Source organism: Pituophis catenifer, unplaced genomic scaffold (assembly GCF_029215685.1).
Source record: "Pituophis catenifer annectens isolate HBS135680 unplaced genomic scaffold, rPitCat1.0.hap2 SCAF_1, whole genome shotgun sequence".
NCBI classification, from domain to species: domain Eukaryota; kingdom Metazoa; phylum Chordata; class Lepidosauria; order Squamata; family Colubridae; genus Pituophis; species Pituophis catenifer.
Genome location: NW_027256881.1, coordinates 324,964,065 through 324,986,460, shown reverse-complemented (window position 1 = coordinate 324,986,460; position 22,396 = coordinate 324,964,065). Strand labels below are relative to the sequence as shown.

The 22,396-nt window shown below is 43.7% G+C and overlaps 1 protein-coding gene across 9 annotated transcripts in view; it reads left to right on the top strand.

Moving 5' to 3' along the window:
* The window catches only part of FERMT2 (FERM domain containing kindlin 2), an 80,715-nt gene that overhangs the window by 10,598 nt on the left and 47,721 nt on the right, over positions 1–22,396 (top strand). For all 9 annotated transcript variants that reach the window (XM_070942933.1, XM_070942987.1, XM_070942977.1 and 6 more), the window contains exon 3: positions 14,170–14,403. In XM_070942933.1, the coding sequence (XP_070799034.1) occupies positions 14,170–14,403 (234 nt within the window). The remainder of the gene's footprint in view (positions 1–14,169; positions 14,404–22,396) is intronic.

Here is a 22,396-nt window from a genome sequence, read left to right as displayed (position 1 = left end):
TGTGGGTATTGAAGCCCAATACAACTAAATACTACTAGAACTATTAGTACTAGAACTTCTAAACAGAAGTATCTGGATTGAAGGCATAGTCAAAATTAGATTAGAAGACTCATAAAGTCTGTTAGATTACAAAAACAAAGAAGAATAAATACTGGCTAAACCTTAAGTTTGGTTTTAATGATTAACTATCTAGGTTATAAGGTATATGAATAGCATGTATCTCAGCTATACTGATTGTAGACCATGATTTGATGTTTGGATTTAACCCCCCCCCCCCCACTTTGAATGGAGCGTGATTATAATGACATCCATGTAGTTTTCTTGGCAGCAGTACAGAAATATTTTTAAATCCCTTCTGAAGGTTTTGGTGGGAAGGGGCAGGAAGTGTTAACTATAGGAACATAAGAAAAAGTAATAACTGAAAACCAGAGGCTGGTAGGGCAGTCTGAAATACTGTGTCTGTCCTGTATAACACCCTTCCCACATAGACATTGTAAAGGTCTATTTACAGTAGTATAAAAGGAAATCATAGCTTTTATGTTAAATATGCCAAATAATGGCCTTTACAACAACAAGGGAAAAGAAGGTTTATATGCCAAGTATGACAGATTTGCTGTCTTCAGTGTGGGAGATTTTCTTTTTTGGTGCCTTCTAGGCTCTGTGCTCCTGGATTGTTTTGTATGATTGATCATGTAACCATAGCAGCTGTTCTGTGAATGAGCAGCCCCCTTCCGCAAAAACAAGTGTGGTACCCACCAACCAAAACGTAGAAAAGGACAGTTTAGAACAGGGGTATCAAACTTGCAGCATCGTGTTGTTGTCACGTGATGTATCACAACTTTTTTCCCCTTCGCTAAACCGGGGGTGGGGGTGGCCAGCGTGTGATGCATACGACCCTTGGGCCGTGTGTTTGACACCTCTGGTCTAGAAGAACCCATTAGTGTAAGTTGTATGAATCTGGCTGAGTATTTTGAGGACAGAATCCCTCACAATTGCTTCAGATTGGAAGCCAGATGGAATTTATTGAGATGACGATGGTGTCATGCCAAATACAGACCAGGATGATTCTAATACAATGAGTCTGCTCTGGATATGCTGGACTAATGTCAGGCCCAGGGATAGGCAAGCGATCAAGCACCTGAATCTGACTGTGCCAGCAGTCTGATGACAAGTGTCCTGTTCCTATGCAACTGCCACAAACATACCATACAATCTTGATAACAGAGCAGAGTTGCTTGACATGCTTCCTTACCAGGGAAGAATGGCATCTGCCTTAATTGATTCTCACCTGGTAGTGGCCTTATAGTTAAATGTTTGGGACTTCTTCATATGGAACAACCAATTTAAACTGAACCCTCTGCATTTGAGAACAATTTGTGAATCCAGAATCTCTGTCACAACCTTCCCACGTGTGCCTTGAATTGTGACCTAACCATGTTATCTGTCTATGAGTCCCTATGAGACAGTGACTCATTGCAGTCAAATATTCTGTTCCTGTGATCCTTGCTGAAGTATGTGCGTGACTACATACATCAACCTTCAGTAGTGTTCACCACTGTATTTTCTGAGCTGCCTGTGGGTGTTAGGAGTTAAAGGCACAATGCTGCATTGGTTCCACCCTTCTCTGAGCAGACTGTTTCAGCCTGTGGCACTGTGGATGAGAAGTCAGACTCTAGGATGCTCTGTTATAGGGTTAGAATTTGGTCTTTGTTACCCTGTTTTAACATCTACATAAAACTGTTGTGAGTGGTTATGTCAGTTTGTGTAACACATCATAACATCAGAATATATATCCATATTCACATTGCCAACATGGACCCAATAAGAGATCCCATCTCAGTGCCCAGTGGCTGTCAGTATCTGGGTGGGAAAACGTAGGCTCAGATTCTATCCAAGCAAAATGGAGCAGCCATTAATTCAGTAATCGCCTGATTCCAAGATTGTATTATTCTTCACTGTTGATAGGGTTTTATTTATTTATTTATTTTTCAATTTATATACCGCCCTTCTCCCTGAGGACTCAGGGCGGTGCACAGCCAGAATTAAAAGCATGAAATACAAATATTAAAAACAATTAATATATATATATAAATTTGGCCCAAAAATTAAAAAAAACCACAAACCAATTAAACATTTAAAAAATTTAAAAAATTTCTTCCTAAGCCAGCCCGGCTTGCTGGAAAAAGTGGGTTTTAAGGGCACGGCGGAAGGCACTGAGGTCTTGGATTCTCCTTATCTCTGGGGGCAACTGATTCCAGAGGGTAGGTGCCCCCACAGAGAAGGCTCTCCCTCTGGGGGTCACCAGCCTACATTGATTGGCTGATGGCACCCTGAGGAGGCCCTCTCTGTGGGAGCGCAGGGGTCGCTGGGAGGTCGTCGGTAGCAGCAGGCGGTCTTGAAGATAGCTAGGCCCTATGCCATGGAGCGCTTTAAAGGTGATAACCAACACCTTGAAGCGTACCCGGAAGACCACCGGGAGCCAGTGCAGCTCGCGCAGGAGCGGTGTTACATGGGAGCGCCATGCTGCTCCCATCACTATCCGCACTGCTGCGTTCTGGACCAGCTGGAGCCTCCGGGTGTCCCTCAAGGGGAGCCCCATGTAGAGAGCATTGCAGTAGTCAAGGCGAGAGGTGACGAGGGCGTGAGTGACTGTGCACAGGGAATCCCAATCAAGAAAGGGCTGCAACTGGCGAATCAGGCGGACCTGATAAAAGGTCCCCCTGGTTACAGCCGTCAGATGTTCCTCCAAGGACAGCTGCATATCCAGGAGGACTCCCAGATTGCGAGCCCTTTTTGTGGGGGCCAAGGACTCGCCCCCAATAGTCAGTGATGGAGTCAACTGACTATATTGGGATGCCGGGAGCCACAGCCACTCAGTCTTGGAAGGGTTGAGCTTGAGCCTGTTGTGGGTTGAGCTTGAGCTTGAGGGTTGTGTTGTCTCAGAGGCCAAGCTCTCACGTTCACTCAACAAGTATGCGAATACCATGGCTAGGTCCTTTGAGAGCGCACCTGGAATGGGATGCCCTGAGGATAGTCATTCATACTCTTATCATCTTCCATTTTTATTGCTGTAATGCATCACGTGATGTATTGTGATGGTTTTCCCCTTTGCGGAGCTGGGATGGGTGTGGCCTGCGCATGATGCATCTGGCCCGCGGGTCACCAGTTTGACACCTCTGCTGTCATGTATGCTATTTGGGTCTGCTTTGGAGGACGACCCACAAATTTCAATAGCTACTGTACTGCCCTGATAAACCACTGTTGCAGGAGCTATGCTGATTGCCAGTATAAATATAATTCAAGACACTGGCTGTTGTCTTTATGGTCCTATAAGGCTTAGAATCTGGCTATGTAAAGATTGCTTTTCATGCAGATTTTGTTAGAGAATGCCAGCTAAGGTCAGGTGGTAGGAGAGAGCCTGACTAGCATTTTTTCTAAGCAGCTCCCTTCTTATGGAACAGTCTGTCTCCTGAGGCATTGCTAGCAAAAAAAAAAAGCAAAAGTTGCTTTAAAAAAAATCTTTTGAGGATTAACTGTGCACCCTAAATGCCTATATTTGTATTGTTTCCATTTTAATGATTGCATGCAATGTACTATTGTTACTTTAATATTTGTAAACTGCCTAGACCTGCAGGGATTTATTGCACAAATACATAAACAAACACTGGATGTCAATACTTTTGTGCTGTTTTAATCATTCATAGCTCTATGTATAAGGATTGGCAGTCTATTATTATGGGAATGCTGGAATGTTAGGTGACAGAGGTATCGGTGGTTTACCTAGTGAGTCCACAGGTCTCACGCTGCATCTGAATATGTGAGTTTCACAGGAAGAATTGGGTTGAGATTTACTTTCCTTGTCTTTCTCCCATGTTCTATCTCTTTGCTGCAAACACAATATAAGCTGTTATATTGTATCTGTTATAAACTATAGCAAGGTGGGGTCCATTATATATGGATTATAATCAGAAATGTTCAAAATTCAGCTGTGAAGGAATGAGGAGATATTGTGGAAAGACACTAATGTATCCATTTGAGATCAGAAGGATGAGCAATAAATTTTGTGTAAATTGGGTATTCTGATGATGTGCAGTAAACTGGTAATCTGGAAGACCTCACTCTACAATTGATTCTGGATATTGGTACTAAAGTACTAAAGCTTTTTATCTTTGAGGGAAAAGAATCACTCCTCTTTTCCTGAAAATGCTCCTTCTGAATAGTTCTTTGGCCCCTGTTGAATAACTATTTCTGGGCCATCTCAACATTTCTTTGTTTGCAACAGCTATTAGAAACTCTCTGAATTTTTGCCAGCTTTTTCTGGTTTTCTGTAACTTCTTGCAATTATTGATAAAGGTTTAAAACATAATTAGCCCAATGCAGACCTGGTTTTGTTGATTTCTTAGCCATGGATAAATTATCACAAGCAGTAATTGGGGGAGGATGTTTGTTGATCTGTTCCTCTTTTCTTCTGTTTTTAAATTTGGTTAGTTGAGTTAGGATGGAATGCACAATCAGCCTTTGATACCATAGTCTCAGTCATGGTGCTATAGTTATTCACTGTGAAAGCTGTGAGAAAAAAGAAAGAAAACTGAAATTCAACTGCTGTTCTATTGGCAAAAGTCCTATCTGTCTGGCGAAGAAAGCAGGAGGAAATTACGCTTCCTTAAAACTCCCTTTGTTCCCCAGTTATGGTCACTCGGTCAAGAGAGTCAGGGACATAAATTTGAAGGGAGAGAAGGATGTGAAGTTTCCTATTCTCATAGCAAGTATTTTCAGATCATCTGTCAAGAAATAGTCTTTCAATGTAGCATTTACTCCCAGTGAATCAATGCTATTTCACTGATACTAGTTTCCAGACGATGTGCCTACAACCTGCAGCTTCAGGATATAAATGCTGTCCAAGCAAAATTAAATACCGTAGAGAAAGCAAACACTACTTTATTTAGCTGAAAACATAAAAGTTTAAAAGAGAAGCTATACATTTTATAGTGAAGAAGACATATATTTTTGGAGCAGACTTCAGACTTAACGGATTTACCATATTAAACTAAACCTATAATCAGGACATCAAAAGAGGCAAGACAGTCTAGTTCAGTGTTTCTCAACTTTGGCCGCTGGACGATGTGTGGATTTCAACTCCCAGAATTCCCCAGTCAGCTCTGAGAAACACTGGTCTAGTTGGTTTCTACAGTGGCTGTCCCAACATCTCTGGGAAATCCAAATGCAGTAGAATGTTCAATGTTCCCCAGTTATGTTAAGAAGTGCACATGTAGCCCAGGGTGGGTTCTAAATTTTTTTACTACTGGTTCTGTGGGCATGGCTTATTTTGTGGGCATGACTTGATGGTCATGTGACAATTATTTAAGATTTAGCAGAGGTACTGGTCTACCAGGCTTTTAACTGCTTGCAGAGCTGTACCAATCTACTCATTTATTTTTGCAGGCACCGATCTACTCATGTATTTTTGCAGGCACTGGTCTACCCATTTATTTTTGCAGGCACCAGTCTACCCATTTGTTTTCTTTTAACACTGATCAGCTGTAGGGCGGCCCTTTGAACCCCCGCAGCAAGAGTTTAAACAGTTTTTTTCCCTCTAGCCATCAGCTGGGACTCAGGAGGCAGCAATAGATTGGGGGTGGGGCCAAATAAAAGGTAAGAATAATGCGGGGGTGGGGGGGCAGAATCGGTTCGGTGATGTCATATCGTCACCGCTACCAGCTCGGCGGAACCAGGAGGAACCTACTACTGGTGGAGCCTTGTCTTCCATGAAATTTCCCTAATCCACTTAAAGCTGGTTAGCATTGTTGTCACTAGCAGCATTTCTGGTTAACAAATTAACTTTATAAAGTTGAATTCTGCCCCTTACAAGAAGCACTAAAATAGTCCAATGCGTTCTTTTTGTAAGACATTTTGTATAAGCAAAGTCTTGCTCATAGAGCATTCTCTCCTTCAAAAATAAATTATTTAATAAAAGGAGGATTTCTTTTTTTCACTGTTTCTTGGTATTTCAATGTTTTTCAGTTTAAAAAAATTGGGTAGTGAGACAGTCCCCAGGTTCAGTTTCCAGTTTCTTCCTTGGTTTCATCTCTTCATAGCATTGAATAGATATAAAATAAACAATCCATGTTAAAACTTCCTTCCCTCTTCCCAAATGAAGGATTCAGTAGGAAGAATATCATGCAGGATGCACTCAAGTTTCTTAAACCTGGATGAAAGATCTATCCTTTGTCTCTAATAGGTTGTGGTATGCCTAAATTGTCAAAAGCCAATGTAAAAAAATGATAAATCTTTTAATATTAGTGTATTTTTCGGACTTTAAGACGCACCTTAGTTTTTGGGGAGGAAAATAAGAAAAAAGCTGATTGGCAGGTGGACCCACATCCTAGAATACCCCCAATCAGCTGTTCCCAGAGTTGAATTTTAGCAACAGGTTCCTTGGTTGTGAGCTCTGTGCCTTGCTTTTTTTTTTTTGCTTTTTTTTTCTGCCTCTGAAACTTCTGAAACTCTGTTTCAGAAAGAACTTTTTTTTCTGCCTCTGAAAGCCTCTGAAACAGAGCTTCAGAAAAAAAGCCTCTGAGGCTCTGTTTTCGAGGCTTTTTTTCTGGAGCTCTGTTTGGGGGCTTTTTTTCCTGTGCGCTGCTCCCACTATCCATGCATGGGTTAATCCTTCAGTGCTTGGCAAACAACTGAGTGAAAACAAAAGGCTTTTGTTCCCCTTTCCGGCTCCCAAGCCACGCCTCTGGTCCCATGATCCCCCAGTCTTCACTCAGTTGCTGGCAAACACTGTAGTGATTTTTGGAGCTCCACAGATTCTAAGGTATTGTGTGTCTGTGGGGGTTTTTTTCTTCTCCTTTTTTCTTTAGATCTCTTTAGTTCTTGGCTTTCTCCTTTCCTTTAAACGTCTAGGATTTTGTGTTATTTTTGAGTAGCTCCCCTTCGCGTTTTCTACTTGCTTCGGGGCGAATTTCAGCGGAGGAGGGGGAGTGGAGCAGGGCGCTCACACGCTCGCTCGCTAGCCCCTCAGCTTCATACCGGCCAGCTCTCCGCAACCGCGGCGTTACCGGCACGATCAGAGCCCTTCCCAGCTGGCAAGCGGCTCAAAACATCGCCCCCGCGCCGGAGCCTTCAAATAGCGGCGGCGCGCTCATCAGCTGGCCGGCGGAGCCGGAAGCGCCGGCCACCCACGCGGCGAGGATCTCGAGCCTGATCCAAGGCTGAGCCTCGCACTACTGCAGCGGAACGAGGGCGCGAGGCAGGACAAGCGCCGAAGAGGAGACAGCCCTCCCTGCACTACAGAATAACCCCTCGTTAGGGGATTGCGCGGCGTCTGGTCGGACCCTCGGGCCGCCATTGTAAGCCCGCTGCCAAGCCTGCCCCACGTGGAGGAGCGCACCACGGGGCAGCGCCATATTGGCGGACCTTCGGGCCGCCATTTTGGGCAACATTGTCAGCTTGTGCTTCCCCCCCATCAGGGAACCAGCTGCAAACCGGCACCTCCTCCCCCCCCCACTGCTGGGAGGGGCATCAAACCTCCTCCACCACCAACGTTAAAGAGGTTTGGGGAGCCCCCTGGGCGCTCAGGCATCGAGTACCCGCGAGCTGCAGGGCAAGTCTCCGCTGCAAGTTTCAAGCCGCCTCAGCCATGTCTCGCTCCCCCCCATCGTCAGACATGGAACTGGAACTAAGCCCCCCCACGCATTAGTGAAAAAAGGGGGAAAAAGAAATCAAAAAAGAGGCACGTGAGCTCGGCCAGCAGGGCGGCCTCTGAAGGTTCCCTTCCCTTCCAGGATAGGGATGCCCTAAGGAGACACAACGCCCTGGAACGACAGTGGGAGAGGGCGCACAAGGCGGCTTCAGGAGTTCTGTCCAGGGATCCTGCACCTGGGGAGCCTTCACCCAACTCCCCAAGAGAGGAGGAACGGGGGCTTATGTCGGTGGGCGACATCACAGTCACTCCCAGAACCCCTGAAGGGGCTGGGCCGACTCGCACAACACCCCGCAGCGAGACAGCGTCAGGGCCCGGGCGGGAGGCCTCAAATTCCCCCGCACCAAACCAGCATCGCCGGGCTAGGGAGGCAACCGCCACACCGTCAAGGGCAGACCCACAGGGTCAAGGCGGACTGGGGTTGGCACCCCCAGTGGACTTCCAGGCCATGTTTTCAGCGGCCCTGTCATCTTTCTTCACGGCAACAATGCAGCAGGCATCCCAGGTTCCCGTACAAAACGCACTGGACCAGGCAGGACCATTTCAACCCCAGAAGCAACCCCTCCCAGAACAAGGTCGAGACTCCTCATCAGACGAATCAGACCAAGCGGAGGAGGGCCCAGAGGAGATGGAGCTATCGGAGGATGAGGGTCTAGCACCGGACACCCCGGCCTTTACAGGCCTCTTCCGCCCGGCTCTATTCAACTCGCTCCTCCACAAGGCACGACTTACAACCAACCTTGGAGTGCCAGGAGACGTTACAACACCCTCCACGTCAACGGCGGGCCCTCACGACGCCCTTTTCAAGTCCTCAAAGCCGCAGAAGGACTACATCCCTTGCCCGCAGCTCTTCACGGACGTGATTCAGAATCCCTGGGTGCAGCCGGCCTCCCTGGCGACACCCAGCAACCTCGATAAGAAACTCTACTGTTCAGCCCCAGAGTTAGAGGACCTCCTGGTGCTCCCTTCAGTAGATCAGCCGGTGGCAGCCTTATCTTCCAGCTCCCTGATCTCTACCGACCCTCTAGACACGCTCAAGGCGGAAGAGAAGAGGATGGAATGGGCCTTCCGCAAAGCGCACCAGGCCGTTGGCTGGGCAATCAGATCCGCGACAGCTTCGTCCTTCTTCAACAGAGCCTCGCTCATTTGGCTTCGTCACATGCAGGACAAACTCCCGCCTGAGGACACTAGACTGCATCAAGATCTAAATAAGATAATAGCTGCCACCGAATACACTGCTGACAGCTCCCTGAACTCAGCCAAGTTCGCCTCAAGGGCGCTGGCCTCTACTCTTACTGCTAGGAGGCTATTCTGGCTTCGGCCATGGAAAGCCGACTTCAAGGCCAAGTGGAAGTTGGCGGCTTCCCCATATAAAGCACCAGAGCTGTTTGGGGCCTCGCTGGAACCCCTACTGATTGAAGGGAAGGACAAGAGGAAGATCCTCCCATCAACCTACAGGCGCCAGGAGCGCAGGTACACGCCGTACCCGCTCCAACAGCCCTTTCGTGCAGGCGCCGGACCCAGGGGGTCCTCCTTACACCGCTCCCATTACCAGGGAGGAGACAGATTCAACGACAGACAACAGTTCCGAGACCGGGGAAGACACCAGCAGCCTAAACGCAACTTCCGTGGAGCCGGCCCTAAGCCCGCCAGAAGAGGGAAATGACTCCAGGCCCACGGGGCCCATAGGGGGACGACTCATCCTCTTCCATCAACAATGGGCCAGTTCGACTTCGGACTCCTGGGTAAGGCGTACGACCTCTTCCGGACTGTCCATCGAATTCTCCGGCCAGCCACCCCACCGGTTCGTCCGTTGTCCAACCCCTCGATCCTCGGAACTTCAGGACCTGATGTCGCAGGAGATTGCCCACCTCCTGGAGGTCGAGGCCATAGAGCCGGTCCCGCACAGCCAGCGGGGCTCAGGATTCTACTCGACCCTCTTCTTGGTTCCCAAGAATTCCGGGGGCTGGAGGGGCATACTGAATCTAAAGCGCCTGAACCTGTCGGTACAATACCGCAGGTTCAAGATGCACTCCCTCAAGTCCATCTTAGCGGGAGTGAGACAGGGCGACTTCCTTCAATCAGTCGACCTCCGGGAGGCTTATCTGCACGTGCCGATTCACCCGCATCACCGTCAGTACCTGAGGTTCGAATACGCGGGCCGTCACTACCAATATCGCGCGATGCCATTCGGACTTTCCTCAGCTCCCCGCACCTTTACCAAGCTGGTAGCGGTGGTGGCGGCCAAGCTCCGAGCCGTCCCGATCCGGGTGCTCTGTTATCTGGACGACATTCTGGTCCTGTCGTCCACGCCCGACCAAGCTTACAGAGACATGAAGATGGTGATCAAGGTCTTCCAGGATCACGGCTTCACCATAAACTTCACAAAGAGTCACCTCCTGCCCACCACCAGGCTTCTTCACCTGGGGGCACTGTTAGATTCGGCCAGCGGCCAGGTATTTTTATCACCGGACAGAGTCCAAAGCATCCGAACTTTAACTCTGCAGACCCTGACGAGGAGGAGAGTTGCCCTGATCCACCTCTCAACCCTCCTCGGGAAGATGGTATCCTGCTTCGGCATCGTACCGTGGGCACGCAGACATTCGAGACCCCTGCAGTGGTTCCTTCTCCCATTCCAGCGAACGGGAAGGGCCAACTCCAAGAAGGAAGTACGCCTCACCCTGCAGGCCCGCAGGTCCCTCAGGTGGTGGACATCGCAGTCGCTCCTAAAGGGCTCCAGCTTCCTAGAGCCAGACCGTCTGATACTCACCACCGACGCCAGCCTCCGGGGGTGGGGAGCCCATCTCCACAACCTAGTCACGCAAGGACAGTGGTCGCAGGAAGAACAGCAATGCAGCATCAACCTCCTAGAGCTTCGGGCGATCAGACTGGCACTGCGCAACTTCCAGCCGACGGTGCAGGGGCATCACATCTTAATCCTGACCGACAACATCTCGGCCAAGGCGCACGTCAACAGGGAGAGGGGCACGAGGTCCCGTACACTGATGAAGGAGGCCGAGGAGCTGTTCAGCTGGGCAGAGAGACACCTGCTCTCGATCAGAGCAGATCACATCTCCGGAGCAACCAATGTGAGGGCGGACTGGCTCAGCCGCGAAACAATAGATCAAGCGGAATGGCAGCTCCACCCTCAGCTGTTTCAAGAACTCGCTTCTCGCTTCGGAAACCCGGTCGTAGATCTCTTCGCAACCCCGACCAATGCTCAGCTCCCCCGCTTCATATCACGCTATCCGACACCACAAGCGGAGGACCACGATGCGCTGCGCTGCACATGGCCCGAGGGTCTCCTGTACGCATTCCCACCGGTCCCACTGCTCCCGCGTCTCATTCGGAAGCTGCTGGCAGAAAAAGCCGACCTGCTCCTGGTAGCCCCGAACTGGCCCCGGAGACCATGGTTCGCCGACCTAGTAGCACTGTCCGTAGAACAGCCATGGGTGATCCCACCACAGCAGCTCGTCCTGTGCCAAGGAGCAGTCACGCACCCAGAGCCCCAGTGGCTGCAATTAGCCATCTGGCATTTGAACGGGTCATCCTGAAGAAGGACAGCCTACCAGATGAGGTGGTTGCCACTATCCAGGCGGCCAGACGTCCAGCTACGACCCGCATCTACGAGTCATCATGGCAGGCGTTCTGTCGCTGGAGCGCCCACCAGCACATCGACCCCACATCAGCCGCTATTCGGGACATTCTGCGGTTCCTACAAGCTGGCCTAGACAAGGGCTTGGCCCCTGCAACCCTACGGAGACAGACGGCAGCATTGTCAACAGTCATTACTTGCCCCCCGTACCAATCTCTCGCGCACCATCCGCGCATCAAGGGGTTTCTTCATGGGGCCACCAACCTGCGGCCCCCCACAGTTCACCGTTATCCCTCATGGGATTTACCTCTTGTTTTGCGGGCTTTGACCGGGCCCCCCTTTGAGCCCCTAGACTCAGCATCTCTTAAGTACCTATCGTTTAAGGTGACCTTCCTGCTGGCGATCACCTCAGCAAGGAGGGTCTCAGAACTAGCGGCTCTGTCAGTCCGCAAAGACTTGTGCATCTTCCACGACTCCACGGTGACCCTACGCCTGGATCCTGCCTTCATCCCGAAGGTCAACTCGTGGTTCCACCGAGCCCAGGAGCTCATCCTGCCGGATTTCTGCCCCTCACCTCGTGATCCCAGAGAAAAGAGGTGGCACACCCTAGACGTGCGACGCGCCATCCGCATCTACATCCGACGGACTACTCCCTTCCGCCGTATGGAGGGACTCCTGGTCTCCTTCAACCCGAAGTCCATGGGTCAGAAAATATCAGCAGCCACAGTCAGCAGATGGATCAAGGCCTGCATCGCCCTGGCATACGACCTGAGCGCCAAACCGGCCCCCAGCAAGATCCTACCGCACTCGACTCGTAGCGCGGCCACCACGGCGGCCTGGGCCACCCAAGCCTCGGTCGTGGACATCTGCAGAGCTGCGACGTGGTCATCCCTCACACCGTTCATCCGCCACTACAAGATTGATGCGTACAACTCGGCCGAGGCATCCTTTGGCCGCAGAATTCTGCAGAAAGTACTGACAGAGGAGGACTCTGGAGGCAGTCAGCTCCCCACCCAGGGAGTTTAAGCTTGGGTATATCCCATGCATGGATAGTGGGAGCAGCGCACAGGAAAATGGACGTTGTCTTACCTGAACGTCCCTTTTCTGGGCGCTGCGTACACTATCCATAACCCGCCCATTGGGGCTGCCTGCCACTGTTTATGGCTGAGACCAGTTTAGTTTCCTTAAGTTATTTGAGTTAATAAAGTTGAGTTCTATAAGTTATTCTTGGTGTGGTTTCTTGTCTGCTGCGCCTTCGTTCAGACTGGGGGATCATGGGACCAGAGGCGTGGCTTGGGAGCCGGAAAGGGGAACAAAAGCCTTTTGTTTTCACTCAGTTGTTTGCCAAGCACTGAAGGATTAACCCATGCATGGATAGTGTACGCAGCGCCCAGAAAAGGGACGTTCAGGTAAGACAACGTCCATTTTCTGAATCTTCATTTCTGATGCTTTTTTCAGCCTCTGAAACGTCCATTTGAGAAACTGAGTGGGGCGACATTCGGAGACTAACATGCACCAGATTTTCACATTCTTTTTTTGGGGGGAAAAGGTGCTTCTAATACTCTGAAAAATATGGTAATTGTAGCCCTGTAGGCTGATAAGAAAGCCAGTGCCTTTTAAATTTAAGTCTAAACTTCTACTACTTGAGAGTTCATAAACAACATCTTTCAGTGCCGAAATCATTCCCTTACTCTTGACATGTTTTAGAGAAGCAAAAGTTTGGACCAGAGTTCACCATAATCACTTGACAGATTTCTTTGAGAGCAGCCAAGTCTTACTGCATGCTGCATGCTTTTCTATATTTGGCTTTGTTTAATTTGACGATAGAATGCCATGCTGTTGAGAATTGTGGCTGCTGCTCCTCTCTTCTTTGTGTAGTTTAGCTGAGATTTATAAGAGCCCTGATAAGGTGGCGTACATTATTAATTGCACCCTTTGCAAGCATTTTTTGCCATTGTGCTTTGAACAGCTAAACTTAATTTAATCATAAATCAGAAGTCATATAAAGCTTACCCAAAATGCTGCCTTTACTTGCACGATACTCAAAGATTAATTTCAAATATCCTACTTACGCCATCACATAAGATCAGTTATCTGGGAGGTAGGAAAGGCATTGAATTCTCTGGTCCTGTATTTATGAAATTCTGTTCTAAGGGAGCGAACTTTATTTACTGGAACATTTGTATCCAGTGGGAAAGAAGAGAACTGTTTCTGTAGCAATGCCTCAATTCTGAAATATTCTCCAGTTGGAGGAACAATTACTATTGGGACACATCAGGGAATTATTAATAGTAGCTGGGGATGCAATGCAAATGTTGGAAAATTTAACTTGGACTCAGCTTAATTTGTGCTGAAGTTATCCGAAGTGTTAATAACTTGTTATGCATATTAATGCACATATCCTCTTTGGCTATATCCCTAGCATATGGAATTATCAAAATACCAAAAGTTATTTTTTTTTCACTGTGAGAATTGGCTGAAAATATGATTAAGTAACATGGAAGGAGAAATTTAGCTTGACTTGAGGGGATTTTTATCTTTACCTCTTGGCCATCCCTGGTGGTGTCTCAGGTGCTATGGTAGTCAGATTTGACCCTGCTTAGTTTCTGAGTTGGCCAGGTTCTGCCAGCAGCTGTGACATGCGTAGGGGTAGGGTGGGGTAAATAATTGATGTTAACTAGATTTTCATACATTGAATGATCCTTATTTCACTCTTGTCTTTTGCAAGAATAACTGGCTGGGTGAACATGACATAAAAATCATCGGTATTTTATAAAACATATAAAATACGTTTTGTCTAAGCACTGTGAATTTAGTTGCTCACTATTTCTCTTTAATTCCTAATTGTGTATCTTTGTGCTCCTCCTAGATGTCAAGAAAGATTGGTCCGACCATGCCTTATGGTGGGAAAAGAAGAAAACCTGGCTCCTTAAAACACACTGGACTTTAGATAAGTATGGAATACAAGCTGATGCAAAGTTACAATTCACTCCTCAACACAAATTGCTCCGACTCCAGCTTCCCAACATGAAGTATGTAAAAGTGAAAGTGAACTTTTCTGACAGAGTCTTTAAAGCAGTATCTGACATCTGCAAAACTTTCAGTAAGTATCTATGATTTATGGAACCAATTATTACTTTTTTCAAGTGACAAGCAGCCAACTTTAATAGCTTTGTATTACCTAATTTTTTGTCCTGCAAATATACATTACAGATAGCCCTTGACTTATGACTGGCCATTTAATGACCATTCAAACTTAAGATGGACTTAAAAATGCTATTTACAACTGCCCCCTGCAGTCACATCATCACAGTTCAGGTATTTGGCCACTCATTCACATTTACAACCAGTTGCAGCATCCCATAGTCACATGACAATGTTTTGCAACTGTTTTGCACTTTGGGTGCTTATCAGCGGTGAAATCTGGCTGGATATATCCGGCTTGCATGAGCCCACCTGCCAGAATGTCATCATGTCCCGTTTTTGACCCTCTCGTGAGCGTGCGCACTCACATGTCCAATCCGGTAGCGAAGGTAAGTGCATTTTACCCCTGGTGCTCATCCTGACATCACTGGCTTGCTGGATTCACTCTTCAAGCTAAGTTGTAATGAGTTTACTTTGTTTTAGCTTAGCATGTGTGAATTCGTCACTGTGCTCTTAAAATCAAAGCTTGTATTTATGTTATGTATGGAAGTAGCCATTGTGATTCAATAAACCTTAATTAAACAATAACTTTTTACACACTGAGAATCCAGCTTTTTCCTTTTATCAAATCAAACTTTTAAATTCATAAGGTATAGAAAGTTTTAAAAGATATACTGATTACTTAATCTTCTTGATTTCTATTAAGAAGATACATTTTTAGAATAAAGAAATGTCCTTATTTACATTCTAGAAAAGTTGAGCATTAGCTGTACTAACATTTAAGCTATTATCATTCTAAAAAGAGCCAAACTGAAAAGGGTTTTTATTTTCAAGCTGATCAGAATTGACTCGTTTATTATCTAAGTTAAAATATAAACATTTTGAATCCAGGTTTTCGGATACTTTTGTGTTCAGTTTGCTGATTTGATTTGTTTTATTAAATACTGTGTTTACTTTTTTTATGGTTAAGTGCTACCTTTTTTCATAGGAGTAATATAGAATGGGGGATTGCATTTGGAGAAGGGGTTAAAATAGCATCTTTTTTGTGCAGCTGCAATTTAAGTTTTTTTAAAATCACATTTGGACATGCTTCAGTGTTTTCTGTTTTCCTTTTGTTTTAGTTTAGCCCTTCTTGTCAATGCAGAACCTGTAACAATTAGATAAAACAAACTATAGAAGTTTTCTTTCAACAAGAAAGGGTTTAGTTTTCATAGTGCCAGTGAATCAAGACATTAACTAATATATTCCTCTACCTTTAGTGCTTGGAAATTCAAAGCATTAAAAACAGTTAACTAATCTTCATTTATCAAACAGGTTTTTTTTTTAATATGTAATGAAGGAATCTACTTAATTAACCTATTCAAATCTGCAAAAGAAATATAAATATAGTATCAGCAGCCTTTTAGATGTAATCCATGGATTCTTGTTAAAACTGAAAAATTAAGTTTAATTGTTCTTAAAATTTTTGCAGATCTTATACTTGCTTACTTTTTCCTGACTTCTTTTGTGTTAACAGGCAAATAAAAGTGAATGACTTTAGCAGTGTTTCAAGATATGTGGACTTCAATTTCCAGAATGCTCAAGTCAGCATTCTAGGAGTTGACCTCTACACATCTTAAAGTTGATAAGACTGAGAAACAATGAACTCTATGGTATTAATAGTTATGCCTGCAGTCCTTCATTAAAACTATTGCTCATTCTCATTCTGAATGGCAGGGATGGGTAATGAAAATTGAATTCAAAACTGAATTACATTTCATTAAATAATGCTGATTTTGTAGAACGTAATCATATTGAATGTGTAATTTGAAAGTATATAATGAAACATGTACTGTACAGTCAAAACTGTTCAAATATTGAGATGATCCTCTTCAGTTCTTCTTTGCAGATTGTGGTGGAAAGCAATTTTTAATAATAGTGACATATCTGAAGAATTAATTTTGCCTTTTAATCTGTGTTTAAGTTTAGATCAGGGCTGTCAAACTTGCCGCCTGTGGGCCAGATGCGTCATGCACTGGCCACACCCATGCCCGGTTTAACAAAGGAAAAAAAGTCAAGCTATGTCATGTGACGCTGCTGTGATGACGCGAGTTTGACACCACTGATTTAGATTGTCCTCCAATAGCCCTCACTTAATGACCATTCAGTCAGTGATTATTCAAAGTTATGACAGTGCTGAACAAATGAAGGCTATTGCTGAGCACATTGTAAGCCGCCCTGAGTTTTCGGAGAAGGGCGGCATATAAATCAAATTAAAAAAAAAAAAAAGATAGTTAAGACCAGTCCTCAAAATTATGGCCGTTGGAGCAGCCCTAGGGTCATGTGGTCAAAATTCAGGTGCCTGGCAGTCCACCCACATTTACAACTGCAGTGTGCACGTCAATTTTCTCCACCTATCTATCTTCCCCCCTTCTCTGCCCCTTTGGCTGCCCTTCAGTCCTGCCACCCCCAGCTAACTTTCACCAGTTTCCTGTTGTTGCTGAGGTGGCACATTGGCCTTGGTGATGCATGCTTATCTCTATCCCCCACACCCCATCTTTGCCCCTTTGGCCACTCTGCACTTTGCCACTGCCTCTCTGCTACCTTGACCAAAAAGATATAGAACTAGTACAAGGATTAATGAATTTAAATCTGTCAGTGACCATTTTTTTTAATGAAACGTAACAGTGCAAAAGCCATGAATATTGATAGCAAATATAATGCATGAAAATATACAAAGGAAGTCTTATGATTGGATGAGAAAACTATAGGAGCTTCACAGATTATTCTGTCTTTGAGATATGCCATCATCCTTTTCTGTATTAGCTTAGTGAAAATAAACTGGATTTGTTACCCATATAAGGAAGACTTTTTCTGAATATAATTCTATAGCTCTTTCATTCACTTAATTTTCAAAGATTGCCCAGATAGTTTCTGATCAGTGAAAAATCCATTGTAAATATATATGTGCTCATAAAGATTTGGGACACAGAGATTTTTTTTGTCTTCAGCAAAGAACAAATGGTATAAAAATGTTAGTTATTGAAAGTATGGTACTGATACCACAAAGCCATTCACAAATTCTGTTTAATCTGGCTTCATATATTTCATGTTTATTGCTGGAATGAAAATAAGAGAAAACTGTACTATGATGTAAGTGATTAGACAAAACCCAGGAAAATGTTGCCAAAGGCAAGTTTTAAACTGTCAACTAGGATTTTCAGATTCACAGTTCAGCTTTTGGCTATTGTGTGCATTCTATTCTTGCAGCGTTTTGGCTCATCCTAATAAACATACCATCTGTTTGTGGATTTTGTGTTTTTCCTCCTGGAATATTGCTGATATCTTTCCTTTTTCTACATTAAAATAGTTCTCATATAAGGTTTGCAATACTTTCTCCAGCTGTGATTTTCCCTACCCCCAGCTTGGCATTCCTATTGTGTCTGTGCTGTCTGCTGTAATTTAGAAATAGAACTGTTGAAATTCTAGCTAGCAGTTCACTACCGGGGGTAAAACTTTCAATACTGTATCAGCTGTTTCCAATACACTGGAAAAAATAGTATTGGCCTTGTCCACCTTCTATTCTCTATCCACAGAGTAGGAAAAAAATAGAATATTTTTCAATTTAGCATGTACCTTAAATAAAATTGAATTTGTCAATTAAGTAGTAAATTAACCAGTACTTACAGTTTTGTGAATTACTAAAACATTTTTGTTCTGACCAGTTAAGCAAATGAATAGAGAATGGCTTTCTGTTTTTAACAAGACAGGCTTCTGGCAAGTAACCATGGGGTCAAATGAGAAGGACATACCTTTTATATTTGTGAAGGATGTACCTTTCAAATTCGTTAGATGGTTACAATTTGTGGCACATTTTAAAATGCAACAAATATTTAACCAAATTTTAAAGTAATTTCATAATTATACGGCTTTAGGGCATGAAAGGTAATATTGTAATGATAAAAATACCTGCACCTCTGAAGGAAAGTTCTCTTTGTGGAATCCTTGGTGCTCTCCGAACTTGGTTGTTTGCTTGCAGGTGTTTTCGTTACTTGACTAGGTAACATCAGTGCAAGTGAGGGTGGGGTTTGCTCCCTGTTCAGCTACAGTACCTTGCCCTGCCAGTCTTGGTGGAGGTGTAGTACCCAAATGTTTATTTCTATGTAGAAATCTGAAATCTCTGTTTAAGAAAAAACGTGAAATAATGTAATGTAACAGTAACAGAGTTGGAAGGGACCTTGGAGGTCATCTAGTCCAACCCCCTGCTCACGCAGGAGACCTGTACTAGGGATTTGAACTGCCGACCTTTCTGATCGACAAGCTCAATGTCTTAGCCATTGATCAAAGTGTGCATGCACTTGCATAGTGTTAGAAGAGAGAGAGAGAGAGAGAGAGAGAGATTTAGTTGTAAAGTAGGTAGGTAAGTAGATAGATATGTGGGTCGGTGAGTGGATGGATGGATGGATGTTGGGTTTTTTTATATATGTATATAAACTGCCAGTAAATCCAAAAACTATCAAAATGACTTCTATACTCTACCCATTTTGTGGCTGCAGCTTTTTTTTCCAGTCAATTTTAAAAGATAAAAGTACAATGTTTCAATTTAACTGACAAATTGGATATCCCATGCAGTACAGGAGAGCCATGTACCATTTGCAGGACTTCCTCTTCCTGCAGGCAGCCTACTGCCCAGGCAGCCTGGCCTAGCCTGCTTCAGGTCCTTTCACTAAAATATTGCCATCTATTGGAACCTAGGAAGCTTACCTTTTCCATGGCTGCTTTATGGAAACCCCCCCCCCTCCATTCTAGCAGGCCCCACTCTCTTAACCTCCCAGAAGGCTATTAAGATCCAGCTCTTTACCCAGACACTGGGGTACAACAGTAGAGCCTGTGGAGAGTTGTTGAGGTACCCTGGGAGGTTGATTGAGGTGCCAGGCTTTTAGTTTTTCTTAATGGTTTTTATGATTTTTATAATTTTATTGTTGTGAACTGCCCAGGGTTGTATTAAAATGGATAGCCACACAGATCTTATAAATAACAGAGTACTAATTGCTTTGTTAAGGAATAAGGGTTGAAAGTCCTGCTAAACACCCACACACATACATGCTTATAGTCCACAATATATATATTTCATCTTTATATAGTCTACTTTAAACAAACAGTTTATGAGCGAGGAGATGGAACCTGAACATTTTGAAATCTACCACATTCCACTATGTTCTAATTAAAGGGGAGGACAGAGCTTAAACTGTTTCAATATTCCCTCTCACTTCATTTCAGAAACCATCAGATGCAAAAGAAATGACTTTTCGTATATAAATGACTTGTCGGAAACTGCTAGTGGATCCTGTAGGCATAGCCGTTTTATTCATTTAATTAAACGTGATTTCATTTACAGGCCACTTGGTTCCATCCCAATTCTGGGTGGTGTAGAACATAAGACAATTAAAAAATGAATAATACAAAGCTCCCACCAAACAAATATCCGGAGGGAAAAAAATACTAACATCACAAAAACAAACTTCCCACAAGGGATAGCCCAAGGCCTGGGGAAGGATGGGGATGAGGAGGAGCCGGCTCAAGCTCAACCATGTAAAAATATGGACAATTAACTTTAAATGGAAACTTCTGGGCAGAAATAGTTTACCATGGGACTTTCCCCCCTTTGGTTGGAATCTCAAGATTACAGTTTTGGATTAATTAACTAATATTTGTTTGCATGTCCAATGTGAAATACTGTCAGAAAATCTGAGCAAACTAAACTACCCAGTCTTTGTTTTGAAATAACAGCATAACTCTTTATATCTTTGTATGCAGAAATAAAGTAACAGTGCTTTGCACACTGCCTATATTGTCGGATTATGTTTTAAAATGCTTTACATGATGGTTTTTTTTAAAAGGTGTTTTGATTGGAAGGTTACTCCATTTAAAATAACAGTAAAATATTACTGGAGAAAAGGATTTCTTTGGAAAGCTTTCACTTCAAATACTATTAAATCCTTTTATAGGAGATCTTTGGCCTTGAATATATCACAGTCAGACCTAATTTCCATATTGTGCCTCCTAAAATGTAGGGCATGTCTCTGTGTTAATAGTAGACAAGCTGTCATCTTCTTGAAACCTATTGTTTCACAATTCTCAATCTCCAAAGATTGTGCCACTAAAATTCAGTGGAAAAATACCAGACTGGGAGCACGCTATTATTTGCCAATTTTTAAAAACGACGTATATATGCCTTTGGAGAAGCCTGAAATGTTAATTGGAAAAAACCAACAACCTGGGAATATGTTGGGCCTTCTTTTATGTATGATGCAAAAAATAACAATAAATAAAACAATAAGAAATCAACTTTTTTTCCCATTCAAAATTACTTAATTTAGCAAGGATTTTCTTTCTAGCAAATTCATGCATAATGGTTGCCAATGGGTAAAATATTTGTCACAACTCTGCATTTCGTAAAGACTATGTTAATAAGATTCTATTCTGTATCTCTTTCGTTATAACCTGTTGTATGGAATAGCAAAAAGTGAAAACCTTACAATAGAATCTTTTTCCAATGTATTTGATTTGAATGTATTTGAATTAATATACAATTTTCTGATATGTATTTGAGCTAAAATTCTTGATTAGAGAATAATAAAATACACTTTGGGTGAATGAAATGTATTACCCAAATTAAAGATTCTATTTAGTTGTTGTTTTATAGGAATATTAGAAAGTGCTTTGAGCTGATTTTGAATCAGTTGGTTTAGATTTCCTTAAATAATACTGTGGTTGTCTAATATATTAACAAAGTGGAGACTATAAAATGCAGCCTGCTTTATATTCCATTTTGCAACTATGACATTAGAATGCTGAGTATGCAATCTTACTAATAATGCACATAGCAAGACCTCAAATCATTGTGTCTGATATAATAGAGGAACCAAATCCATCTTCTCTGCAGTCACAGTTTAGATTGTAATAGCATCTAGAAAAACCTCAAAAAGAATTTAAGCAGTGAAGTAAATCTTCTCCCCTTTTTAAATGTAATTTTTTAAAAAAATTTAAATCTAAATTTTAATTTGTTTTAAATTATGGGGTATTTTAAATTCAGCCAAATTATTTAATTCATTTTTAATTCATTTTAAATTTTTTGTATTTATGTGTTTTATCTCGTGGCTGTTCACCACCCTGAGTCCTTCAGGAGAAGGGCGGTATAGAAATTTAATAAAATAAATAAAAATAAATAAGTACAGCCCTATTAGACATGCTGACATGTGGGAGTTTTTGTGGAATTCAAAGCAATATTTCCCTTGGCATTATCAACTTTGTAGCTATTTCACTCTTCTGTCCACTGTTTGCTAATTTGTTTTCTGATCTATTAGGATTTAATCTACCTGGTTTCCCAGCCAGTACCAACATTTGCCCATGTTAATGGCTAGTCGATTCAGAATCATGATCACTGCTTCTGTTCATTTGTCATATAATATAATATTGGTAGCCACCATATCAGCCACTATATCAGCATGGTGTCCTAGTGATGTATGTGCCCTGTGTGTAGTTCTATCTTGCTTGGCTATACATTGTGATAAAGTCAATAAAACATCTACTTTTCTGCCAAGTGAAACTGATTCTTACTTGATTCGTGGTATTTTAAAGCTACTTTTTACCTAATAGTTACCAATATATTTTCTGTTGTTCTGAACTGCTCAGAAGACATACAGGTAGTCCTCGACTTACAACAGTTCATTTAGTGACTGTTCAAAGTGATAAATGCACTGGAAAATGTGACTTTGTACAGTTAGGATCTTTGCCGCATCCCCATGATCATGTGATCAAAATTCAGATGCTTGGCAGCTGGTTCATATTTATGACTGTTGCTGTGTCCCAAGCTCATGCGATCCCCTTTTGCAACCTTCTGACAAGCAAAGCCAACGGGGAAGCCAGATTTCACTTAACGACTGGCTTACTAACTTATTAACTGAGGCGAT